The sequence below is a fragment of the Varroa jacobsoni genome, unplaced genomic scaffold (genome assembly GCF_002532875.2).
Source record: "Varroa jacobsoni isolate VJ856 unplaced genomic scaffold, vjacob_1.0 scaffold_1244, whole genome shotgun sequence".
NCBI lineage: Eukaryota > Metazoa > Arthropoda > Arachnida > Mesostigmata > Varroidae > Varroa > Varroa jacobsoni.
Window position 1 is genome coordinate 161,866 of NW_019214146.1, and position 15,733 is coordinate 177,598.

At 39.6% G+C, this 15,733-nt stretch overlaps 1 protein-coding gene across 2 annotated transcripts in view; it reads right to left on the minus strand.

The window, feature by feature from the left end:
* Positions 1 to 14,155: 14,155 nt before the first annotated feature.
* eIF3i (eukaryotic translation initiation factor 3 subunit i) overlaps positions 14,156 to 15,733 on the minus strand; it is a 3,130-nt gene continuing 1,552 nt past the window's right edge. For both annotated transcript variants that reach the window (XM_022846582.2, XM_022846581.2), the window contains 2 exons: positions 15,329 to 15,575; positions 14,156 to 14,991 (listed from right to left, as the gene is read on the minus strand). In XM_022846582.2, coding sequence (XP_022702317.1) covers positions 14,246 to 14,991; positions 15,329 to 15,566 — 984 coding nt within the window. In that variant the 5' untranslated portion in view covers positions 15,567 to 15,575 and the 3' untranslated portion in view covers positions 14,156 to 14,245. The remainder of the gene's footprint in view (positions 14,992 to 15,328; positions 15,576 to 15,733) is intronic.

The following is a 15,733-nucleotide window of genomic DNA, read 5'->3' on the forward strand; positions in this document are numbered from 1 at the left end:
AATTCTGAATCAAGATAGTTATATCGCGCTACTTCCATTTCACAGACTATCTTCACGAAAGTTATGCAAGCTACATAGTATAACCTGGCCGAGTACGTCTGACCAGGATGATCTGAGTTTAAGCTTGTCTTTTTTCTTATGGAGTGACGTTGACTTGATGCAGAGGTTCTCGTCTAAATGTGAGCTCTCTCCTGTGTCTCTTCTACAAAGCCATCCTATTTTATAGTTATTGTCAAGCGATGGATAGAGGCAGAATGTGTCGTACATGGAGTCGTGTGTGGAGTAATTCAGTTGAATAGTAAACTGTGACCAGCAAAACGAGAACAGAACTACGAATCATTTAACGCTGCTTTTGGGCTGGTGGAGGCAAACTGTTAAATCCATTTCCTCGGGGGAGCTGAAGGAAATGGATTTTAAGATTCTATCTTCATTTGTGGTTCCATATCAAACTAAACTCGAAATTGCTCGTTTGTTATTGCTTACTAGCCACAGCTTCAGCAGCGACAATCGCAAAAGTATGGACAACATTTCGAATTTGCCCACAAAGTTACCGTGTTGATTCGACCCAGCAACTAGCGAGCTAACACTAATGAGTCGATTCATAAGGGCGGTACCGCCGCGAGATAGGCTTCAACAAATCAGGCCCATGAGCGCCATCTGGGGTTTGAACAGCGTATTGTTTTCTCGGCTTCCTCTACTATAGACCTGAAAGTGAATAAGTTGAGAAGTGTGTGGGTACGTGTGAGCAAGGGGACAGACTGTGGCGTTTGGTGCCTTACAGCCTCACTGGTGAATCGGACAATATCCACTTTTGGTGGCGTGCTGCGTGCAAAACCTGCGACAATAGCTCTAGACCCGTGGATCGGTGTGGTTTCGTAACGGTTGTGGGAGCGGGATACCTCTAAGAGACAAAAAAAATGAAAGAAAGTGAACGAAAAGAAGGCTGTGAAAAGAAGAAGGGATAAATCGTCGGACGGTTGAGTCAACCGGACAGTTACTACCGTCACCACGACTCCATAAATTAGGTGGGTTAACCTTCTCTGACTCAACTTATTTGCGCCTCTACAACGATTCTTACTTTCCCCACAGACGACCCTCGGACCACCCAGCTCTCTCCAACTTTGTCCATAACACGTCTTTCGCATCCGTGCTTAGCTTGCGCTATCTTTGTCAGGTGGTGACTAAGGCAAGTCGCTCTGGGAGCCACAATGGAACTGCAACGGAAGCAGCGCATGAAGATACGAGAAACCTGGGCCCCGAAAGGAAACAGATGAGTAGACAGCAGATGCCATCAACGATGAATATCCCTAGACGTTTTGGCGGATCGGTGATAGGACAAGATTGGTTTTGGGCCACTGTCTCAGGGATTTTGTCAGGGATCATTGGGAAATGGAGAAAGGGAACTAAATAGAGTTGAGCCGCCTGTCTCGTGTGGTTCACCAAGTTCAAGTCGACTCTACTGTCGGTGTTATCTATGCGATCGTCTCGCTGCTCGCTTTCGCCCCACCACGGATCTATGCTGGCCAGACAGCAAAGTGCGTTCATGTAGCCACTACTCCACGTATCAAACCCAGCAGCGGAGGTAAACTCACACCTCTTTGTTGCGCTGCTCAATCGTTTGTGGAAGAAAAGGGAAGAACTGGTGTTGAAGAAGCTCTATAAAGAAACTAATCAACTAGCGTTGGTTGATACGCTATCTGACTAACGTTCTCGTTCCTTCTGTTAACTGTTCTTGCCGCAATCGGAGGCAAAAGCTGAGTGTAGGCAATCGGCTAGCATAAAACAAAATAGCTTTATGCCTCGTTAAGTTGATAAGTACATCCTAAATGAGGAAGGTTCAATGTACGCAATCGAGAATCATCGAAACTAGTGTAACTGTTCGCATTCTTATTCACACGTTACACGTTTTTACGGACCGTACATGTCCTGCGTAAGGGCGGAGAATGGTTATCAACACAAGATACATTCTATTTTAAAGACGCTCTGTAGTTAACATTGATGCTTCACAATATACAATATTTTTTTTATTGATACAAATGCTTGTACAACAGCCTATTCAGAGAATAGACGATATTTTTCGCTTGGCCTTTATAACTGAGCAGGACCTGTCATCGTGGAAGGCTCGTCAATAGTATAGGTGCTTCCTGTCCCTACATTTTCATTTGACTTCTCGGATAAATAGCATAGTATAAAAACCTACAAGACTGCCCAGCATTATTTTAGGTTTTACTACCTTGGCTTATTCTTGGGGAATGCGTTGCGTTCAGTATAAGCTTGGCGTATTTTTTCTTTATACCTTTATACGGTCGGCAAATGAAGTCTTTTTTTCTTGCTGTAATTTATTAAATTTCTGAGGAAACAACAATTCTTATTTATTAGAAGTAGATGAGGAATTCTCTTTTAGATTATTAATTTCAAGGGAGCGTGCTTTTTGGTTAGGATTTACATCTAAAGGATGCCTAGAGGTTGACAAGATTTTTTGAGCAATCTTCGTAATTTTAACCTCGAAATTATCTAACAATGTCCTTGGCCTAATTAAGATGTTATCTGTAGAGCTACTCATTTTTTACGCTTTCTAAAGGCGCAGTTGAGATTTCTAATTCCTCTAAGAAGCCAATTATCTTTTTAGCTACTCCTGGATTATCTGTTCCAATTTCAATGGTACTTAGAACTATCGAATACGCTGCTAAGCGAGCATCTGCCTCAATGCGTAGCGACCTCTTACACACAATCAATATAGCTATGTCCAGACACTGCTTCCTATAAACACGTCCTACAAACAAACTTCAGATGGTATCTGGAATGCTCATGTATAGTAGAATTTCAATGAGGACATTTTTCAGAAGGCATTTTTAACGCGTACGTACCTATATGTACCTAAATAACCTACTCTGTAAGAGCTTAGCCAAAATTTAATGATATAACGCGTACTCGGATACGAGCAAACAATGCAGAAATGCTTATCGTAACAAGTGTCGAACTTTAATCGAAATATTGCAGACAAGAGATTACCATAGCCCACCCATAATAACTTATTCATAACTGAAGTCTAGCGTTCTTTGAAGTATTTTTTTTTTAATTTCTTACGTTCTTTTTTTTGCTTAAAAAGAAAAGCGTTTGGAAATGTATTCATAGTATAAAGAAGCTAGATAAATTGCACGGAATGTTATTAATATCCAATCTCCAATGAGTCTGAACCAAACTTTTTCTAATATGTTATTAATGCAACACATTAAAAAATCTGTATACAAGGAGCCCATTTTTAAGCATCGCGTTTCCTCTCAATGTACACCCAGCGGCAAATACACGGCTTGGGTTTATTGTTATTCAATTATCTTTTTTTTTTCGAAAGAGAGAGACTGACCGTCGTATTGAATCGCTTGATAAATGGAAAAGCAAATTGAGACTTCTTGGATTAGAAAATTAGCGACCATTTAGGAATGAATAAAGACAAATTTAACTTGTCCATCTCGAGCTGTGTGGTAAGTTGAAGCAACTCGAACTTGTCCAACAGTAGTCTGAGAAAGGTAATAAATTATAGGTAAATTACAGCGCAACTTTCAACCGGCTTCGCTTCGTGCATCTGTTGCCAAGGTGATGTTTGTAATATATATATGCCTTGGCAGTTGATGCACGGAGCGCATACGGTTGAAAGTAGTTCTGTGATCCATCTATAGGTTATTACCTTTCTTATAGCAGTTTGCCGAATGAGTTCGAAATAGGCCAATTCGCCACGGAGCCAGACATGTATATGAATATATAGGGTGCGGCATGTGAATCGAGACTTTAACAGGCTGTTTTTCGTAACAAACATGCGTTCATCGGTTACTCCTGATACCTGAGGAAAGCCTAGTAGTCTTCTTTGAGAGTAAAATTTATATCTTCTCGAAGATCGACACTTCACAGAAACTGAAAATTATTCAACAGGGTTTAAAGTATGAACATTCAAATTTTTTTTTTTTTTGATATATGACTCAAAAATTCGTGATCAAAAATCAAGACAGATTTCGCTGAATGTCTGCTTTTGGTTAGATACAGTCTTAGAAACAACTCTAACACGTAACTCTAACACTAGAAACAACTACCTAACCCGATAGACAGATATATATTACACAAGCTACCTAAGTAAATAGGTTTCAAATGAGATGCCTTATGTCGATTCTGTGGTAGCTCCCAGAAATAAGAAGAAGAAATCAACCCAATTCAGGCTATAACAAATCCAAAATTGGCGTCGAATATGAAGGTGTTTGAGCACTACCACCGTCGCCCGATACAACACTGAACACCCAACTGGGTCATTTACAGTAACAATTGAAACAGGAAACAGCTCGTTGGAAACCGATGGTGCGTCGACGGGCAACGGCAATAGGAGAGTGAGGTTAGCATAAGTTGTCGACATCAACCTCGAGATGTAGAGGGTTCGTTGTAAATTACTGAAGTTGGCGTGGCAGTGAAGCATGCCTAGGTTTCTTTACAATTGCGTCGTCCGTCCACTAGAGCGGTATGTATTGCTGTCAGTGACTACAAACCGAGCAGATAGGCGCCACTGCTTGTCTGAAGATTCGAGGTATTTGCACCCACTACAATTCCATTCTTCCTAAATTTAACTCCAAACATAACCCCACTATCAAGTAAGATGAAAGCTTAAAAAAGAAGTCTGTAGAAGTTTAGTAGGACCCAATGCTTTTTAAAATCGGGTTGGTTAATTCATTTTCAGCGTGTCTAGAAGACGGATCTACGGAGTGCGACAAATAAATGTTACGAAGCACTTTTGGCTGTGATTAATAGGTCGCTTCAAGTAACAAAATAAAATGACCAAATGAAGCAGCGCCTAAATGACTTACTCTGTAAGTAACTTATTTACAGTGATATCTACGTGATAACTGTAGATCGCTGCATAATGTAAGGGTTGTTTTAGATCCATTCAAAAGTCTGATACTGTGACATTTTAGCCAATGGAACTCTTATCAGTCGGATTGTAGTCGACCATCTTCCGCCACTTTGCGGACGTAGGTTGTTTTCCAACTGTAATGGTGGATCCGCATTTGCATAGTGACCCCGGATTCTTTTGCAATGCTCGTATTAATTCTGCGTAGAATAGAATTTTTTTGGTTTGGGTCCGTTGAGAACAAACGTGGCAGCCCTTTCACAAAAGCGTATCCATCAAACAAACTACTATTTAAGATTTCGAAATTAGAGTGCGTCTACACGTGCCTGCCATTCTGCGCAGCAGCCTCGCTTGGCTGCCTGTCAATAGATTCGATGAGCTTTAACCGTTATTTCTTTTGAAACACTCCTAGGTCACCGCACAAGCTCGTTCGACCAATTTAAATTAAAAAAACCCAGAAGACACTACTGAGGTAAACGAAGAAGGGTCCCCGAATTAAGCCAAGTCCATTGCTACCCACTGAATTTTTAAATCTTTCAAATAGACGCCTTTAATGACGCTGCAAACCTTTCTTTTACCTACGTCGAAATGTAAACCCATTCGGCGCTGTACTGTAAAATTACAATAAATTTTTCATCGATTTGCAGACGCCATCTAAATGATTCACTGGCCCACTAGTACCGGATCATCAAGGCTGCCAGCATTTCTTCTAAAAATTAGTAGGCGAATATTGAACACCTAATACTCAATCGAATGAGCTGAATTTTGCTCAATTAATTTCGAAATATTTTTACAAGAAACTGTCGGCTACGTTTACACAGTCGAGCCGCATGCTTGTCTAGTCGATCTACTTGAAATTCGTTAATAGGAACCAGGTAATAGAAAAGCTGCTGAGAAAAAAAAAGCGCTAACGGTGAACCCACGATGTGGCTTGAGATCGCCGGAGGTATCAGATTGTCATGTGAACAATCCATTAAAAAAAAGCTGCACTAACGCGGCGACCATTTATAACAAAAAGGGATCCCATATAAAAAAATGTCTGTGAAATTCTTATAACAAATGTAATTTATTACTCTTCGATGAAAAAAAAAATAAATTATACCGCTTGGTGCGACGTTGTCTATACAGCATCCGGCATGGCCATCATCCATGGCATATGCACACCATAACTTGTCAACTCCACGTGCTGTACAATACGATAACTACAGGAGCCCATGGGAATAACACATAAATGGGCTCCGATAAGATTATTTTTTTCACCTTAACTAAAGATTCATGCAACATTAAATCTACACAAACAGGTATGTTACCTTTTTTCGTTTTTAGCCCGTTTTCGATGTCAGATCTGTCCGGGATCACTGACACAGTATCTAACTAGAAACGGGTTATTCGTCCGGATGACTGAGCCCACTTCATGTCCTATTACCGCTCTATCTGCTTTGTTCATGTAATGACGCAATGAAAAATCTAAAAAAGAAGCAGATCCTCTAAAATGCTGGTGGCGTCGAGAGGAACAGATCTGACTTCGAAAACAGATTATTTCTTTCTGCAGCTATTATAACGCGTGGGATTATTTAACACTAGATTATATATTTTTAAAGAGAAAAAATTTACCCTATGTCCCATCATTTGAGTTTCTTGACGAATTTATTCATGCTTTATGGAAAAAATTACAGTGGCGCTAGCGGGCGTGGCAAAGCGCTCACCGTGTGGCTGGCTGTAAGCGCATGGTCATAAAGCCAGTTTGAAACAGAAAAAGCCTGAAGCAACTAACATCTGCCCAATTAACGTTGGCTGAATCATCTGGGCAATTGGTGTTCATCTCTATATCATTGTTGGTGTTCTCTTATTGTTTCAAAGGAAACTACCCCGTCACAGAGATGTTTTTCGACAAGTGGTATACATTGTTAAAAACATGGTTCGAGTCCGGCCATTTAGAGAATGGAATAATAACCTGTGCTCTCCCAGTACAGTTACTCCTTTAATCGCTTGTTTAGCCGCGTATTGTACACATCGTGCACACGTGTCCTCTGGCTTATTTGTCCCCTAGTTGTCCATTGTAAATAGCAATCAACATAGCATCAACTTATTCCGTGGTGATTATTTTTAGTCTATTATTTTAATCTGTATCGATACATTGCCCCTCAGATAAACAAGGTGCAAAAAAGTTTTACTTTAATATCGAAAAAAATATCAGTTGGCTATTCTTCGCCAAAGGCCGTATGTTAGTTTTATTTATACCACCAAGTGAAACATGAAGTGAACATTTAATCGACATGAATGACATCAAGATACGCATTTCGCAGTAACTCAACTTATTATAGTCAAGTTTATTAATTACTGGGTTCTATAGTTCAAGGTTATACAAAATAAATCTTGTAACCCACCTAACTCAACATAATTACTTGAAAATAATATTTTTCATGGAATGACGTCTATTTCATGATAACATAATGTAGCTTGATAAAAATCACCAATGCTACCTGCCATCTCGTCATCTCAGTTTCTACACATCTGTCGGTTAAAAATCTCTGATTATATTTTCCCGTTTCATTTTCATCGTTACGTAATAAGCTGACTGTCCAGTTCGAGGTTTTCCAGGCTATAGGTAGCTTTTGGGGTATTTTGGGGATTGATCGCTTGGGCTCTTTTTTTTCAGAAGTACCAAGATGCCACAAATAGACATAGCTTATAATTTTAAAGGGCCTTCTAAAAATCTCGACTCAGACGAAAAGCGACCTATTGGTATCGTATATTTTTCGCAGTATTATAACAGATTTCTTTTCGACAGCAATACGTTACGCTATGTATAATTTGTGAATTTATATTATTTCAGTGATAATAGTTCTCTGTGACATATTCATTTGAAAGGAACGTTGCTCTTCCGCATTCGTAGCACCATATTTGTATAATGAATGGTAATGGCTATTAGAATTTGAAAGGTCCATGGAGATATTGACTATTTTCAATCGCTCACCTGGTCATTGGTCTAAGCAGGAAAATATTCCCAAATAAAATTATATGTTACGACTCCACATGTATTTTTTTGTTGACAAACCTACAGCATTTGATTTCTGAATATAAAACTTCGTTCCTTATACTTCGGCCGTAATTGAGGAACTTTTTGGGGACATATCCCGTGAATCTCCATTTACTAAAGTTATTTCACGTAGAGCGCGCTCCGACGTTCTATGAATATAAAAGCTTTATAATGTTATCCTATGCGATTTGAATTAAAGCAATTGTAGCTTACAACAGTACTAACAGAAGGTCTTGATTGGGCTCACCCTTACAGACGTCAATTTCTACTGCAAATTTTTTGTCAAAATAGTTCATGTACTCCATAAAAAAGTCAATATGGGAAGCTACGTTATTTTCAGTTGCTGTGCAAAAGACTGCTTGGATCTTTGTTTTGAGAGCTAAACTGGCACAGAGCTAGTCACAAAGAAACACTTCCCAATCGAATATCATCAATCGATAAATAATTTATTTGTACGCAGTAATCTTACAGAACCGATGCACTGTGCAGCCAAAGAGGTGACCGAGTCATTGATTCGCAGGGAAGACGTTTTTGCCGTCATTGGCCTGCTGTCGTAATGATTAAATAGGTATGGCCAGTCGAAGAGCCATCGAAATCAATTAATGAATCACCATCAGCAGCAGAATAGTGCGATTGCCATCTGCAATCGTTAAACGTCTAAACTGATGGCCGTCAGATCCGTAGCAACCTATATGGGTAGATAGCTGCATCTCGTCAAAACTCGACAAAAGGGTTCCCGGCATGAAGGAAAGCATGAGACGCCTCTAGTAGTATCCTTTAGATACCTGACTTGCTTCCATTGTATCCAAAGAGAGGTTGAGGGAAAAGGAAATACCTTATTGAGAATTCTCTTAAGACTGAGCAAGTATGAGAAGAAATAGGTTGCCTTCACGTTAAAACATGAACATCCATATTTTTTACCTTGTTGACATAAAAAAACATATAAATGTACATGAATTCTGACATTCTGACATTTGCCTGTTACTCCATCCCGCAAAACACCACGATAATCATACAACAGATGCATATTTCTTTCTAATGGACTACATTGTCTGAAGGTCTAATTGATTTAATAGATCCGAGATCCTTACATTACGGCTTTTTAGCTGCTAAAGGTTCACAGTACAAGCTACATTTAGGTACAGAGCAATTTGGACAAAACATTTCTATCAAATGTAATACCATCGTTTCATGGCTGGACGCTTTCTGTCACTTCCATTCGGCACCAATGACTTCATAAAATTTCCTACAAGTGCCGTTTCGGCGCAGCCTGCGCTACAAAATTACGACCGCGTGCTGGTCTTATGTTGGATGGCTTCCTGTTTTCGATCATATGGTTCATTTCAACTGTTAGAAATACGGTAATATGCAATGTGCAAACGTTAGGTAATCCTTTTTTTTTAGGGTTGATATCTGAATCAAACAAAGTGAAATCTCTGATTCTCGGCAAGGCCAGACTTTTTTGTCAACGTACAATTACACATCTGCATTTGAAAAGGTCCTGTATACTCGCTCTGTAACCAAGTCAAACAAGCCTTTTCGTTACCATTACCAATATCTTCAGCTATATGAACACGTTTAAGAAAGCTGTTGTTAGAGCTAAAGGTGCAATATTTCCAGAACGACAATAAATCAGTATCACTTTAGAAAATGGATCAAATTGTTACAAAGAGTTTTCACTTAAGTTGACAACTGTAAAATCACTTAATCCTTAATTTACCGCCAAAAAGATAATTTTCCGTAACCATCTTTTGCGTAGTTAAAAGCGAAACTTTTAGACGGGTGCCCCAATTTTGTTCTTTGATGTGAACGCTGATTCTGTCTCTTGATTCAGGCTGAGACTTAATTAGTTATATAAAAACTTTTTGACATATGCTTGTGACTGCTGGCAATCCAATTCGGCACTTCATATCCGGTCCAAAAACATGACTCCGTTTTGAACTACAAGCTACGAAAACTGACCCACTACAATAAAAAGGAGCTCAGTGAATCATTAACTTTCCTATAGGTAGAAGATTTATAGGTATATATTATCCGTGTTACAGTACCTCGCCCTTCTGAATGACAGCTGCGCTATCTAAAAGAAGCTTGCAACTATGAAGACAAACGTTCCGTTCGAACGCGCTAATGAACACGAGTGCACCTTCATCTTCGATGAGACCAAACTAAGAAAATGAACATTCAATAAGTTTCAACAACTACCTCGTACTTGGGCATTTGAAACAAGTTCAAGAAAGCAGTGAAACGACATTTGTTGTAAATAATTTTTTTAGACTTAACGAAGTATCATAAGGTAGACATTTTAAATAAAGAGTTATGACGTAGGTGCATTAGATGCCTGAGGGTTTGTGCTAGATGAAAATATATCAACAGCTTTAATAGCCGTTTGCTTTCTGTCTTAGTCCAAATACGTGACCTGGAAGAACCCTAATAGAAACGATTAACAAATAATGTATATAGCATAGATGCATAATAGGCAATGAACATACAACCTATAGGTCTGTTACAGGCAGCCGTTCGCGCGGTTAGCTTTCTACGGGTGAAAAGGATAGATGCTGAGACAAATTAGCTGCTTTTATTTATCAGACAGTTCTCTTCAAGGCAGGAACAGAAAGATCACCTATCGTGACATATGGAGCTAGTTTGACACCAAGAAGACGCGTCATTGGTAGCCGCTTTTTCGGTCTTCAGCCAACTTCACATCTGTTCACTCACCTGCTGTTGTGAGTTTAAATGGACCCCAAATTGCGCGTAGACTCACGCTGGTTTATTACATTGTTAAATGTCGCGTCGATGACAGAGTGGTTTCGTTCTACTGCTACCGACGGCTTTCATTGTACAAAGGTAAGCCAACGCGTAGACCTTCTTCCTTGAATTCTAGTGCACAGATAGTCCGAATCGTCGAAATAATCAAATAAATAAAACTATCACTCCAACTATGTCATCCATTATGTTTCCACTTTCTTGATTGTCGATTATTTATCATGCACCAATTTCGCCAGTCTGTGATGTCATTTTGTGTTATTCTTGCCGCAGCCCGTAGCTCTTCAAAGGCTTCTATCTTCTTATGCTTCAGCAATCATCAAAAATCAATTTTTCTATTTTGAATCTGCTCATTTTTTCCATCTTCTCATCTATCTGGAGCGTTTGTGGTAGTATTCATCGTAGGTTCGATTCCAGCGCACTCTAGCTAATTTTCAGTGTTCAGTAGCTGGTCCTTCTTGTTCCGTTGGAATTGTTCTCGCCGGCCCCGGTAAAGGTTCTTCTCCGTTACTCTGTCCTTATTTCTGCAGTACGGTACTTAAGTCGTAGTTTCGATCTGTATGCGCACGACATACTTAGGTCGTAAGTAAACGTAAATTGTACGTTTCGTTAAGCCAACGATCGTTAGATTCAATCTCTCTCTCTCTCCCTTCAACATTTTATTCAATATATATATACACCTGTGCGGCTGGTATTGTATCTTCCGTCGGCAGACGACGGAAGACCAAATCCTGTTGTAGAAATAAGACGAGGGCGTACCAATTTGTTTGTTTAGCTTATTCGAACTACTACAGAATGGGCTACTCAAACTGTGGATGGTGGTCATAGCAGTATTGCATAACGGCGAACAATCCTAGTACTTGTAACAGTACCTTGTAGCAACTTTGCAGTATTATATACTTCCTCTACATACGTTACAGCAACGGAATGACTGACTGTCTTGCTTATCTGGCTTAGTGCAATATTTTCTATCCTTTACGGCAACATTAGCAGCGGCGGGAGCAACGTTGGCGTCATCATCAGTTGCCCGCCTCTCAGCGCGGATGTTTCTTGTCTGTCTGTTCACTTGAGGCCTGCTGTCCTGTTACTGCAGCCGCTACGCCTCCTGGATTGTTTCCCTCCTTCAAGGACCGCGGCCGGCGGCGCTAGTGCTGGTGGTACCTTCTCCTTTCCCCTTTCCCGTGAATGCAGCAGCCGCAGCAGCGGCTTGATCGTCACACTATTCCTCTCCACCCTTCACAACCTATGGAAATAAACTGTGTCAGCAAGCAACGAGCTTTGAGCAAATCTCCAGTGTTGCAGACCGGTGTTCACTGACGCCAGAAACAAAGGTCGAAGCTACGTTCATGATTATAGCTGCCGAATACCAACGAGCTAAGTCCCGGACGTAAAACACGGATAGCTGCAAAATGTGAACAAAGTTGAGGTGTCTTAGATTAAAATGGTCGGTAATGAGAAGGCTCTTGAGCATCTTAGCAGAGAAGAAGAGCTGTGTCTCTCGGTTTTTTCAAAGCATCGTATATGTGTAATGGTATTCAACAGCGCCGTTCCGTATGAAACCTTAATCGGGGCAATTTTATATTTAGCAGAAAATCTAGTCCGTCGGTAGAAGCACTTTCGTTGCTTTCGTTTCCTCAAAAAGTGGATGCAGTGGTAACATTTAAATACGTTATTTTTAGAGCAAATATACAGACAAAAGAAAAAAATGTATTTGAAAAATGCATATTTTACGAAACGAGTCGCGCAAGCTCAACAAAGTAAAAGTATCTACAACGATATTTGTATTCTCTAGAAAGAATTCTGAGCAATGGTGGATCACTAATAAGTTGTTCTCTTAAACACAATTAAAGATCAGCAGAGACGAAATGCTAGATAGATTAGGAGTCTTTTGAGGTTCTGAAAATTTGTACGGATGGTTAAAATTTGTAGAAAAGTAGTATACGAAGCCAAATTCTACTTCAGATTGTAATTTGCCAATAGGTATATATCAATTATTATAATTTTTTTTAAGAAGTGTTTTTTTTATATTTCCATATGTAATTGTATTTCTTCTTCGAGCTCTTATAACTATGAACGAAGGCAGACGTTATTCTGAGTATATTCAAGCAAAGTGACGGATCAAAAGAAACCCATTTTCGATCTATAAGTAAAACACGTCTATTAAATATACACGATTGCATAGTTAGATTCTAAATTCACACAGCTGCAATGGCATGTAATTACGGATAAAAATTTAGTTGAATGCCGAAACGTCAGGAAACTAAAACTAGAGGAATAAGATGTATTCAAGTTTACATCATATGAAAAAATAAGTCGCAAAAGGTTTAAGTTATGTGTGATGTCGCGATAACTAAAACCGCCATCAGCAGCAATTGAATTCTGATTAAATTTTTAAGAATCACTAGAAGATTACAACGGTAATGTATGTTATTTCTATTTATCATAGATTGCTTTTAAATAATTTGATATATTTTTAACAAAGAAGTCGGTGTAAATAAAAATCTGGGGTGAAACTTATACAATCATCCCTCACGCACACTTTCCAATGATGTCAATTGTGCATATGCATATTGAGGGCCCTTCCAGGGCCTCAGTTTAGGAATTACATCCTAAAAAAGTAAGCCGGCCAAAGGAAGCTCGTGTGGATACAATATTTTGGATTAGTAAAGTCTTTTTTACACGCATTAATAAGCTAAAAACCTGACATAACAGTAACAGGTAAATGTTACACTATGGTAGGTAAATGTTAAAGAACACTATAAAGCTGTTCCGATTGGGTTTGTTATGGGTAAGTCAATGAATTCGCAACAAGTCTGAATCAATGGATAATATACATGATACATAGATTGATTAGCCAAGTTGGTGGAATTGATCACACACATCTTTATGAATGTGCTATATATAGATATATAAACAAATCTGGATGAATGGCAAATTTCCTGCCTGTCATTAGGAAAGCCGTTAATATTTTTGCCTATCCAAATTGATTATTCGCCTACCAAGGAACACCGCTTCCACGTCAACAGGCTTGCGTATTTTCCGTAAGTTCCGTGCTTCATTTTAAGGAAGATGCACTGAAGGTCTCCTGAATCGAAAAATGGAAAGCTGGCTATTTTTCTAAAAGCTATTGCGACAACCATTCGTTTCACTTGACCTTGATACTATCATTATAAAAAGCAAATATCTAACCAAATGCACTTGAATCAATAATATCCTTACGCAGGACGAGATGTTACTACCCTCTTAGAGTTGTTCATTGCTTCCCGAAAAGCGTTAAACATCGAAAACAATTAGTCCGACAAAGAGAAGCTAACTCATGTAAAAGCATTAAGTGTCGTATAAATATTACATGTTCTTCTAGCCCAAGTGTGCAAACATTTTTATATCTAAATATGATCTCTGAACTGTAATAGACTGCCTACGCTACAGTACAAATACTATCGAGAAAGAACACTCGATGCCCATGTGTTATAGCAATTACATAATTTTTATTTTAATACAAGTTTTTATGGTAAACTATTTAGTTCAAGTCGTCTTAAGACGACATCTTTCGTTTATTCACCCTCGAATTGTAATTCGAAATAGCTGGGATCAAAATGGTGGACTCGAACGTAACCGTCTTCTCCTCCAGATGAGTAGCTTTTGCCATCGGGGTGGAATGCAACTGAGTTAATAGGACCGAAATGATCCTTTACACGTCCGAACTCCTCCTCGAAAATGAGATGATAAAACCGAGCATCGAATTTGCCTTGTTTTGCTGAGGTTGTTGTTACGTCGCGGGCTTCCTGTCCGCCACCTAACAGGACATGATAACGGATTGGCGAAATCGCAGCCGAATTGACCGGCCGCTCGGTCTGGAACTTTTTCAACTCTGTGAGCGAATCTGAATCGAGAACTTTGGCCGAGTGATCCTTTGAGGCGGTGATCACCATCGTACAGTCTTTATTATACTGCATATCGTTGATAATACCAGAATGGGTACGTTCACGTTGCATGCGTTTTAATCCCTGTCGGAAGTCCCAAATACAGACTGAGCCGTCTTCGTGGCCTGTGAGTATACCATCGTCGAGATTCCACCACAAAGCTGCAGTCACCTTTGCGTGAACCGATGCAGGACATACGGATACCCTGAGCATATCACCCTGACCCTCTACTTGTGCGGGATCGTTGAAGTCAATAATGGTCATCTCACAGTCTTTGCCCATTGTGTTGTCTGTTGAGTACATGGCATAGCGGCCAGAGTACGAAAACGCGCACGTACGGGCCGCTGTTGTTGTTTGGTGCGTGCTTGTACATTTGCCTGTGAATACGCCATATAAATGTAAAATCTTATATGTCGAGCAACATTAAGCCTTTCTAACCCGCTAGCAATTTACAATAAATATATGATAAATAAATTATCATAGTAACTTAGATATTCTGAATGTAGTGTCATAAAGGTAAACAATCCGCTAGCCAGCAACGGAATTCTCTAATTGCTTTTGAAGACGATGATACTGTAACCGGATATTTATGTCAAACTTTTATATTATATCAAAAAATATTTTCTTACACATCCGGTTAAGTTAATAAAATCTATCCATTTTCTCCGCTTCATTCGATGAGACGTTGTATGCACACAGACCTCACGAACTCACCAGTTTCAAGGTCCCAGAGCCTGACGGTACCTTCGGCGCCTGCTGTGATGACACGAGTCGAATCCCAATTGACGTCGATGCACCAAACCGCACCATTATGCCCTATTAAATTGCCGAGTCGCTCGCCGTTCAGTGAATAGAAAATGTTTGGCTTAGAATCCTTTGCAGCTGTGAAAAGCAAATCGCCTTCTCGGTTGTATTTAATCTGGGTGACGGCCCTTTCATGGCCCTGAAGCATCAACGGACGCTGAAACACAGAATTGGGGTATTGTATAAGAAAAAACATTTTTTGTTAGTTGTATTGCTCGTACTCGACTAGTAGAAAGCTTTACTTAGCTATGGATTCAGGCTTCAGTAAATGAGGCAATGTCAAACAAAAAACATTTAATTTCTGACCTCCGCTTC